Here is an 11,117-nt window from a genome sequence, read left to right as displayed (position 1 = left end):
GCCGAATCCCGTGCCCACCTGGCCAGAACCCATCGTCCTGCGGAATAAGGGACCCCGCGAGAAACCCCGGTCTGCGGCACTCCTCTCTTTTTCTCTCTTTCTCTTCCCCCTCATCTCTCTCTCTCTCTCTCTCTCCATTCCCATGGCAACTTTCCTGGCCTCTTTGCCTGTGGCCACTGAACTTGCCTGAGGGCAGCTTCCCAATAAACCTGCCTTTAATAAATCACACTGGCTTGGATTGGCTTGTTTCCCTAGTGGAGAAATAACACCTGAGGAGTCGGTTTCTTCATCCATCAAAATAGAGATCAGCCTTTACTGGCACAGAAGATAAGGTGACAAATTGCTTTTCTAAGAACAATGTGGAGAGCTGGAGATAGAGCTCAGTGGTAAACTGCTTGCCTAGCATATGCAAGGCCCTGGGTTCAATCCTCAGTATTACAAAACAAACAAACAAAAAATAAGATAAGCATAGTGAAACATGCTGATAATCTCAGGACAGAGATAAAAAGACAGACAGACAGACAGACGTTAGAGGAGTTCCAGAAGAAGTGTGCTTAGCATTCACTGACCAGGGACCTCCTGTTCAGAGGGGTCTGGGAAAACTCCATACATCGGCTCAGCATGGCTTCAAGCAAGTCACGAAGTGCTCTGTATTGCACAGGCAGAGAGCTCTGATGGTCCTTCCTGCATCCAGAGGCAAGACATTCAGAGAGGCAAGTGAGCCCCAGCAGATGCACAGCTTTCTTCATGTGCTTACCCTCCGTCCTAACCACGTTTACCACCCTTGGAAGGAAGTTAACAGCAGAGAATATCACAGGGTGATTTGGGGGCTCATATTAGGCAAACCAATGAGGGCGGCACGGGGAGGCCTTCCTTCTGACACACCCTCTTTTATCTGAGCTGTTACCAGATGGTACTGCCCATCATCAGGGCAGGTCTTACCCTACACATCAATCAAGACAGTCAGGACAGCTCAGGTGATGCTAATTTCTGAGGAGTTGCCATTAAACCAACCATAATGCTTAGGATATCATAAGATTTTAAATTGTGTAGCTCTTCAGTCTGAGCTCTTAGACACAATGTCTTGTCACAATATTAAAAGATTGAGCATCACCTGCAAATCCCAAACGTCTTAGGGAGAACGCTCCTTGCCTTGGCTTACTGGTGGTTGCTGGCAACCTTTGGCCCTCCTTGGCACTGCTCCAATGTCTGCTCCTCTTCACAGGGGCATCTTCCCCTCCCTTCTCCCATCATGTCACCGTATGACCAAAGCACACACACCCCTTTTAAAGAATTATTTTTATACACGTAGATGTTTTCGTTGCATGCATGTATGTGTACAACATGTGGTACCTGGTAACCCTGGGGGCCAGAAGGGAATATCAGATCCCCAGGAACTGCAGTTACAGACAGTTGTGAGCCACCACGTAGGCACTGGGAACTGAACCTGGGTCCTCTGGAAGAGTAGACAGTGCTCCTCATCACTGAGCCATCTCTCCAGTCCCACCCCAACCTTTTGAAACAGGGGCCCACTCTGCAGTTTGGGATGACCTAGAACTCACTATGTAGCTCCGGCTAGCCTAAAATTCTCAGACATTTTCATCTCAAGCTCTCAAGTGCTGAGACGACAGGCACTGAACCATCATGTTGAGACAGTGTCTCAAGGGGATGATCTCAAACTCTCCCTATGTAGCTGAAAATGGTCTTGAACTCCTGATCCTCCTATCCCCACGGCCCAAGTGCTAGGATTATAGGTAAGTTCCACCACTCCAGCTCATAATGTAGACAGTAGTCGTTGAATTTGCAACCCCTGCTATATAGCTTTATCTTAACTTGACAGTATCCACAAAAGACATACTCATAGGTTGTGCACAGACATGAACATTGGGAGGAGTCAGTTAAACTCAGTCTAGTAACTGGGGAACAATCTACTATCTCTCACCCCTGGGTCCTTTCTGAACCCTGAATGATCTATTTAGCTTCCTAGTAAGTTCTGAGCCAGCTGCACATAGTTTAGGCTTGACTTTTCCTTCCCTTGATTTCTGGAAACTTCTTGTTTCCTTCTTTGTTTTGTTTTTTGAGACAGGGTATGTCTCGCAGACTGTTTCTTTAAGCAGTATCGATTATTGTGTGTGACATCGTGTGAGTAGCAGCATCGGAGTGCACATGTGAAGATGGAGGGCAGTTTTCAGGAGCGAGGCTCTCCCTCCGGTGTGGTTTGCTGGGAGCGAACTCAGGCTGCCAGGCAGAGACAGCAAATGTTTTCACTGAGCCATCTTGCCAGCCCATGCATCTCAAGCAAGCCTCCTGCCTGCCTCCCAAGTGGCTGGGATGTCAGGGGTGCACCACCATGTCCACGTAGGACCTCTAGCTTTGTTGCCTTGGTGGTCACCAAGCCCTGGGTCTATCATTTTTGGTTTTGTTTTTTTAATTTGGTTGGTTTTTGAGCAGTTCACTTTTTTCATCCTTTCTGTTTCCCAGAGAGCTTCTGATCCTGCTTACCTCAGAGGGAGCACGTCAGTAAACACGATGGGGGATAAAGAAAATCCCTCACAATGGTGCACACATCTCTCCCATCCCTCCCCAGCTCTCTCCACAACCACAACCCTAACCAAACAGTTTCTCCGCAGCAAGGTTGCCCCTTCCTGTAACCTGCTAACTGAAGTAACTGCAGCACCCTTGGGATGCCAATGCTCTCCTGCCTACATCTTCCAACCCTGTCTTTCCTCGACCTGCATTCCCTCAGCCCTCCTCACACAGCTCGAATGCCACCACCTGCCTCCTGCAGCACAGGCCTGTGGGAGCCTGCTCTGCCTGCCTGCCTGCCTGCCTGCCTGCACAGGGAGCCCTGCTGTGACAGCTCGCCATCACTTTTCCTCTGCCTGCCTCTGGCGCTATGTGAGTTTACTCATCCTATCTACCCTGGGATTCGTGCTCCAGATTTAGAGATTCAGATCCAGGGAACCACAAAAGGAAAGAGAGATAGACTCAAGATATTGTAATGTAAATGTTATTTTTTTGTTTCAATTTTTAGAACCACCCTGGAGTTGAATCACAAAGGCTTAAATATAAGGAAGGAAGAAACTATAAATATTAACAACCTTTACAATGTAAAAATAAAGTTACAGCCTAACTAACCTTGGAAAGTAGAAGAGAGGGCTGGGGCAGTGTGGGGTGGGGGACGGGAGAGCAGCTGCTGAGAAAATAAGAATCAGGAAATATGGCTTCAAAAACCAAAGTTAGCTGAGTGAGGTGGCACAGGCTAATATAATCCCAGTACTCGAGAGGCAGGATGCTAAGGGATTCAAGGTCATCGTCGGGTGCACAGCAGTTTTGAGGCCAGTTTTGAGTCTGGCCTACACCAGACCTTGCCTCAGAAACAAACAGAAGCTGGGCTTGGTGGTGCAGGCCTTTAATCTCAGCATTCAAGAGGCAGAGTCAAGAAGATCTCTGTGAGTTCTAGGACAGCCAGGGCTACATAGAGAAATCCTGTATCAGAAAGAAAGAAAGAAAAAAGAAAGAAAGAAAGAAAGAAAGAAGGAAGGAAGGAAGGAAGGAAAGAAAGGAAGAAAGAGGGGGGAATCAGGTGTGGGGCTCATGCCTAATCCTAGCACTTAGAAATACAGAATGGAAAATTACTGTTTGAGACCAACAGCCTGGGCTACACTATACGACCCAGTCTCAACAAAACGACGATAACCAAAAATAATAATGATGACAGTGATGCAAGAATGCGTCCCTAGGAACTCCCTGGCCTCCACAGGTCAGCAGGCACATTCAGGTGAGCTTCTCACCTCAGAAAAGCTGAAATGGCCCTCAGTGCTTCAGCAGCCACAGCTAACACGGGGCTGCTCACGGCCTCCTGAAGGGCACGGCTGGCATTTCTGCACATAGCCGAGCTTGTGAACAGCCTGATCTCCTCTGGCTGCCTATGAAAAGGTAGGTGAGAAACAAAGGAGTGACTCATCTCCAGCCCCGCCAGGAATAAGTGCTCACCTCTCCTTTTCCCGCTCCCACCCGCGCGCCTTTGCTTACCGACTGAGAATTTCCGCAAAGAGCAGCAGGCCCTGCGTATGCAGTTCCGTGTTGGTCATCTGCAGGCTGCCCTGTAGGCTCCTCACCACTGCCTCAATCCCTACCTCAGGATAACACGCCACAGACAAGGAATCAGTGTTCTGTGGTTCTCCATGAACTACCGGGGAGTGGTGACACACTCTAAAAAGCACCTACGAGCTATGGGACTCTTGTGAAATGACCCCAACAAGGATGAACTGATCCAGTGAGACCGGGGGCTATGGCGACTGCTCAGTTGCAGCATGCCTGCCTAGCATACTAAAGCCCTGAGTTCAATCACCAGTTATAGAAGTTCAGGGGACCCAACATTTTCAAGGGCAGGCCTCATCTTCCATTTGGTCCTCCAACATCCAGTACACACTCAAGCACATGAGATTTTTTTGACTATCTAAAGAGTAAGTCACATCTTTCCCACTTAACACCTCCCTTCCCCCTCCATAATTAGCTCCAGCCTCTCCTCCTCCCGAAAGCCCTGCATCTCCATCCATCCAGGAGGAGCTGTGAACCTCTGCTAAGCTCCTTTTGCTTCTGTTTAGAAAATCTTGACCAACACAGACAAGAAATATAGAATACAAAAATCAGATGGGCAGTGGTGGTGCACGCTGAGGCAGGTAGATCTCTGTGTTCAAGGCCAGCCTGGTCTACAGAGTGAGTTCCAGGACAGCCAGAGCTGCACAGAGAAAACCTGTCTCCAAAAACACAGCAACAGCTGAGTAGTGTGTGTGTGTGTGTGTATGTGTGTGTGTGTGTGTGTATGTGTGTGCACCTGCAATCCCAGCACTGAGAGGCAGAGGCAAGTATTGACTATTTCTAGTCTAAAAACCCAGATGTGGTTTTGTGGGTCCCAAATAAAGACCATTATTAGTAGGGTCGGGGAAAGAACTGTTTCGAGACACTGAAAGGAAGAATTAGAAAAGTCTTGAGCCAAGGATTGAATCCAAGGCTGGATCTGTTTGAAATTGCTTAATGAGAGGCTAGAATTCATTTAGTGGCTAATGAGAATGGCCCTCCCTTGATGAAGAATCTCATCGGAACTTCCACCATAGAGATGTTTACTCATGGAATCAGTCAAGCTCCTCCCCCTAAAGTGCATGCCCACCCCTCCACAGCCTCTGATGCTGCTGCCCAACCTTAAAGCGCTGTCCGTGAACCTAGAGTCCGCACAAGGGCCCACACTACCAACCATACACTGTGTGACACTTTGAAAAGAAGAGCGGTTCTTCTGCCAGGAGTATCAGGCAGTTGTAGCTGGACCAGACAAGGATTTCACTGGAAGACGAAAGATGCTCAAAGAGGAACTCTGGCGAGGGAGAGGAGAAAACAGTAAGTGGCGGCTGGAGATCACGGCCCTTAAACTGACTCAAGGGCTTCAACTCCATCAGTCTTGTCTCCTTTTCTCTTTTCACACACCCTTCTCCATCAGAAACTGACAACTCACAGATGAACCTTCTTTTTTAAAGAGATGGGGAAACAGAAGACAAGAAGAAGCCACAGTAACAGTGAAGGCCATTTCTACTTGGCAGGGACTGAAACTTCTGGTTTTCAAACTCTCAGGACAGGCAGACAGGTAGATCAGCACAACTCAGGAATAAAGAACACTGAGACACAGTCTCTGCTGTGCGGCACCTCTCTGTCGGGGACTAGCCCTGTGGGTTGGTTACATCCCCTCCCTCCTCTGAACCTTAATTCTCCTCAGTCATCATCTACAGCCCTTCAGAACTGTGTATATCCCACATTCTCCTACTTTCTCTACCGAAAAGGATGTATATGTTCACACTGGTCAGGGGAGTACCGGGAAGCTGTCTCCGTGCACGTACGTCTGTGTCTTTTCTAGGAACAATCAATGTCCTGACCTATAAAACAATGCTGGGCTGGAGACACAGCTCTATGACAGAGTGCCTGCTGCTGGGTATCTGCAAGGCCCTGGGTGAGACCTTGGCCTGACCATGAGGAAGGAGAAGCTGCCATGGGTCAAGAGAGAGCAGCCCTGTGGGCTGCCCAATTAAGCTAAGAGCAGCCCGGATGGAATAGTAAATAGTAACTCGTAACTTGGGGTTATCGATGGGAAAGTAGATTCTAACAGTATGGGGGGGGTTAGGCAGCTGCCCAGTTACTGTGCTGACTAAGGCTTATTAAAAATATAAAGACCATGTGTCTTTCATCCAGGAACTTAGTAACAAAGGTGGGGTAGAAACCCCAGGCTGGGATTTAAGTGATTTCTACAACACTGACCACAAAAAGTAAACCAACAAGATGAAGGCCGGCATGTGTGACACCTATACTTGTCACAAGGCTTATGTCCTCAGGCTCCGCAGCGCTCTGAGATAAACCTCTGCCCTCCTTGTCTCAGGCCTTTCTGCCACTCCCCAAAGGTCAATGACAAGTGTCAGTAACAACCTGCTCAAGTCCATCAGAAGTTAGCAAGCCTACCCTATATACAGCTGACCCCGCCCTCCAGTGCGTTATCAAAGGTTTATATGAAAAGATATAAAGCGCCACCGCCGCCGCCACAGCCGCAACCTCAAGGCTCTGGGCAGAACTCTGGAGTCCCCAAAGAAGGTTAGAGGATTCCCATACCTGGGATGTCAGCATGAATGAAGGCAGCAGCATGCTTCGCAGGGGAGTGGACCAGCACTGCCGTTATACAGTGGGAGCTGGCCACCTGCAGGATCTCATCTCTGGACAGGAGAAACTGGAGAAGCAGCCAAAGTCCCCTGTCACATCACTGAGAAGACCAGGGCCTAAATCATCCCAGATCCCACACTTCATGGTACCAGGCACAGGGAGAACTACAGATTAAGCAAAGAAGTCTCTGAACACCACAAGTGAGAACGGGCTGAGTCCACCAGGGACGCCCAGCTCAAAAACAGGGAGGGAATCAGTATTAGAAGCTCTTCTCTGGCTTGGGCATCTGCCACAGTCACATGACACAAGAGAGCAGATCCCACCACTGTGCTCTACCCTTTTCTGAATGTGTCAAGAAGAGCCTAGAGCTCTTGCTCTTGGAGACAGAGCTGCCTACACAGTTGAACTGTGGCTGGGTTTAGAACTGAGTTTTTGGGAGGGTTGCTACTCCTGCCAAGACCGATGAGATTAGCTACAACTGAACTATGCTAACAAACAATGTCTATGTTGAGCTCCTGCTTTCCTTCCAGGAGCTACACACTCAGTATGTGGAAGGCAAGGGGTACATTTGTGATCACCCTGCTCTAACAAAACTCCGAGGGGAACATAAAGACCTTCTATCTGTTTGCCCAATGCACTGCTAGAGGAGCCATGATGCCCTATGCAACCTCACTTTGAGAGCATTCTAGAAACCTGTGTCTGGTTTCCCTTTTTTAACTTTTTACTCTTGTTTTGTAGCCTTTCCGTGTAAGAAGTCGTTGCTGGCCAGGCAGTGGTGGCACACACCTTTAATCCCAGCACTTGGGAGGCAGAGGCAGGCGGATTTCTGAGTTCGAGGCCAGCCTGGTCTACAGAGTAAGCTCCAGGCAGGTATTCAAGACAGAGAAAAAAACCCTGTCTTGAAAAACCAACAATGGGCTGGAGAGATGGCTCAGTGGTTAAGAGCACTGACTGCTCTTCCAAAGGTCCTGAGTTCAAATCCCAGCAACCACATGGTGGTTCACAACCATCCATAACGAGATCTGATGCCCTCTTCTGGAGTGTCTGAAGACAGCTAACTGTGTATTTACATATAATAAATAAATCTTTAGAAAAACCACCATCAACAACAACAAAGAAGTCGTTGCTGTATAACTAAACACCCAGTCTGATGAGTCTGCTCAGCATATCCTCAAACTCCAGGCCACTCAGACAAGAAGAGGGAAACCGAGGCAGGAACAGAGGTCAGACAACTCTGAATGCAAAGGCCCTCCCACAACCAAAATGTCTGTCTGTCCCATCAAAACTTGGTTGTTCTGAGGGAGGTTGGTTTGGTTTTGCTTTGTGCTTTAATTTTTTTTTTCTGCTTCTTCAATTTTACTGCTATTGTCATTTTGAGACCGGACCTCATGTGGCCCAGATAATCTTGCATTCCTGAACCTCCTGCCTCACATGCTAAGCACAGGCTCTATAACTGAGCTATAAACCCTGGTCCACCTCCCGCCTCACATGCTAAGCACAGGCTCTATAACTGAGCTATAAACCCTGGTCCACCTCCTGCCTCATGCTAAGCACAGGCTCTACACTGAGCTACAAACCCTGGTCCACCGCTACCTTTTTGAGCACCAAAGGTAGTGAGGTCTCTCTCGATGGCTGCTCACCACTCTCAGCACCCTCCACCGGCACAGACTTGTTCATGATCATGGACACAAAGAGATCGTACTTCAGTAGCTGCCTTAGCAAACCTAGGAAGCAGAGGGGTTGAGGGAGGTCAGAGGGCACCAGCGTTCTCGAAAGATGGCCCTCAGACATCCCCCCGAGAGACTTCTTCAGACTCTGTAAATATGAAGTGTGGTTAGAATTCTTAGGCATCAGTTTGCTTTCTGCAACCCACCTTCCTCCCACACGGCTGAGGAGAACGTACGAACTATAATGCCCAGGAGTCCAGGAATTCAACAGTGTCCTGGTCTAGTTTCCTGTGGCTGTGATAAAACAACGAACAGGGGCAACCTGGGGAGGAAAGGCTTATTCATAGTCTATCAGTGAGGAGAGTCAGGGCAGGAACTCAAGCAGAGCCAGGGCTAGGGACCACGTAGGAATGCTGCTTCCTGGCTCGCTCAGCTTGCTGTCTCAACCAGCCCAGGTCCACCAACTGGCAGGTGCCACCGCCCACAGAGACCATCTGCACCTCTCACAGTGGCCATCCGTAACTGCATTTCGAGGGGAGCTGATACCCTCTTCTGGCCTCTGCAGGAACTTCATGCATGTGATACATGGACATACAGCCAAGGAAAACACCCACGCACATAAAATAAAAATAAATAAACCTGAAACAAAACAAAACAAAACAAAAACCAAAAACTAAGACGGTAACTGCGTACCTGGTTGAGGGGAAAGGGAAGGAAAGGCTCCAGAGATGAGCTAAGTTTTAAAATGCACCATCAGCTGAGATTCTCCTCTACTCTGCCTAGGCTGGCCCTGGGACTAACGGCCCTCATAACACTACTGTGCTCTGACACCAACACCGCCCTATCCCAGGGTGGCACATCTGAGGCTGCCTCACACCTGCTGCTTTTACCCATGTTACTTCCCCTGACCCTCCTCCTCTCTCCAATACCTCACACACGTCAGGCCTCACTCACTCTAAGCGTCTTTTCCTTCAGGAAGTCTCTCTTGTCCTCTGTCCCTCATTCCTCCTGCATGTCTATGTCAGGACACCACACTGTCCTCTGACTGGCCATGTCTGTCCTCCAGATGGCCTACGAGGATAGGAGTTCCTACAGGATAGGAGTTGCTGGCCCAAGAGTCCAGCACACAGCCTGACTCAGAATTAGTACTCCCCGAGTGGCTAGACTGTTCCTAAGAGCTCTTGCACAGACCAGCAGTTCTCAACCTGTGAGTCATGACCCCTTTGGGGGTCGAACAACCTTTTCACAGGTGTCAGATATCAGATACATATCTGCATATATATATTCATAGATTATATTTATATTACGATTCTTAACAGTATCACAATTAGCTATGAAGTAAAATGAAATAACTTTATTGTTGGGAGTCAGCACATGAGGAACTATATTAAAGGGTCGCAGAGTTAGGACTGTTGAGAACCACGAGACTGTGAAAAGAAGCTGTGATCATACAGCTTATGTTTCCCCATAGCTCCCACTCGGAAACCAGTCCACCCTATCACAGTGTCACCTATCACAGTGTCAGTCCACACTGTCTGAAAAGGGAAAACTGAGGCTGGGATACAGCCGCATCACAGGTACCGACAAAGCTAATAAAACACAGCTCACGACTCAGAAGCAGCCACCAGGCCATGAGCATTCATGTAAGGAGCAGAACAAAACACCTGAAAGCTAAGCTGAGGCTCCCAAAATCCTTCAACAACAGTGTCTCCATATATATATATGGAGAATACACACACATACATACACACACACACACAGAGGTAGGGGGAGAGAAGAAGAAGGAGAAGAAGGAGGAGGAGGAGGAGGAAGAGGAAGAAGAAGAGGAGGAGGAAGAGGAGGAAGAGGAAGAGGAGGAGGAGGAGGAGGAGGGGAAGAAGCCTATATAACAAGCAGGGAACCCTGGACTTTACCCTGGAGAGCAGAAGAGGTCATAGATTTTTCTGACTAGAGAACTGACTCTGTAGGCGAACTGTGTGGTATAACAATTCACTTTGGCAGCAAAGACCCAAAGCAAGAAGACTTCTATTTCCTCCATCTTCTCCTCCCAAAGACAGCTTCCTTAAAATGCCACTCCAAACCTTGGCATCTGTCACACGCTCCATGCGTCTTATCTCCCAAGCTTTCCGTCGGCCCTCTCCAACGCAGCAAACCTCTGCCCCGCCTGCAACCGCCAGTATCATAAACTCTCAAGCTCGCACCTTCTCCCTTTCCTCTCTAACACCTTCTTACCCAAGCAGTTGATCTGTAGGTCCTTTGTCTGGGCATTGTCCAGGGTGGAGAGGAAGAGGGCACACAGCTTCTCCCGGAAATGGCCGGAAAGCATCTCGGCGGCTGCGGGTGAGGAGTAGAGCTTCCCGTAGAGGTAACAGATGGAAGCCTGCACCCCCTCATTGGGGTAGACCAAGCCCCTCAACAGATGCTCCATCAACTTGCCTGTCCAGAAAGCAACCAAGAAGCCTTTTACTGCTTGTTTGTTTGTTTGTTTGTTTTAGGTCTTTGGGGGGGGTGTTTCTCTCAAACACAGAGATCCACCTGCCTCTGCCTCCCAAGTTAAGTTTTATTTTTAATATGTCTGTGGTGGGTTTGTGTGTGTGAATGCAGATAGCAGGTGCCCATGGAGGACAGAAGAAGATGCCAGACACAGAGCAACAAACAGGCAGTTTGGGTACTAGGAACTGAATTTCAGTGCTCTTAAACCATTAAGCCATCTCTTAGCAACAAACAGGAAATTTTACATCAGTTACCATA

At 48.6% G+C, this 11,117-nt stretch overlaps 1 protein-coding gene across 1 annotated transcript in view; it reads right to left on the bottom strand.

Annotated features, from left to right (window-relative positions):
* Mei1 (meiotic double-stranded break formation protein 1) overlaps positions 1 to 11,117 on the bottom strand; it is a 64,857-nt gene that overhangs the window by 39,285 nt on the left and 14,455 nt on the right. Inside the window, exons 7-13 of the mRNA XM_031359486.1 lie at positions 10,599 to 10,802; positions 8,293 to 8,423; positions 6,652 to 6,766; positions 5,258 to 5,374; positions 4,036 to 4,135; positions 3,795 to 3,929; positions 570 to 684 (exon numbers count right to left, since the gene is read on the bottom strand). Of these exons, the coding sequence (XP_031215346.1) occupies positions 570 to 684; positions 3,795 to 3,929; positions 4,036 to 4,135; positions 5,258 to 5,374; positions 6,652 to 6,766; positions 8,293 to 8,423; positions 10,599 to 10,802 (917 nt within the window). The remainder of the gene's footprint in view (positions 1 to 569; positions 685 to 3,794; positions 3,930 to 4,035; positions 4,136 to 5,257; positions 5,375 to 6,651; positions 6,767 to 8,292; positions 8,424 to 10,598; positions 10,803 to 11,117) is intronic.

This window comes from Mastomys coucha, unplaced genomic scaffold (assembly GCF_008632895.1).
Source record: "Mastomys coucha isolate ucsf_1 unplaced genomic scaffold, UCSF_Mcou_1 pScaffold11, whole genome shotgun sequence".
Taxonomy (NCBI): Eukaryota; Metazoa; Chordata; class Mammalia; order Rodentia; family Muridae; genus Mastomys; species Mastomys coucha.
The sequence above is the reverse complement of the archived record's forward strand: the minus strand, read 5'-3'. Positions and strand labels throughout refer to the sequence as shown.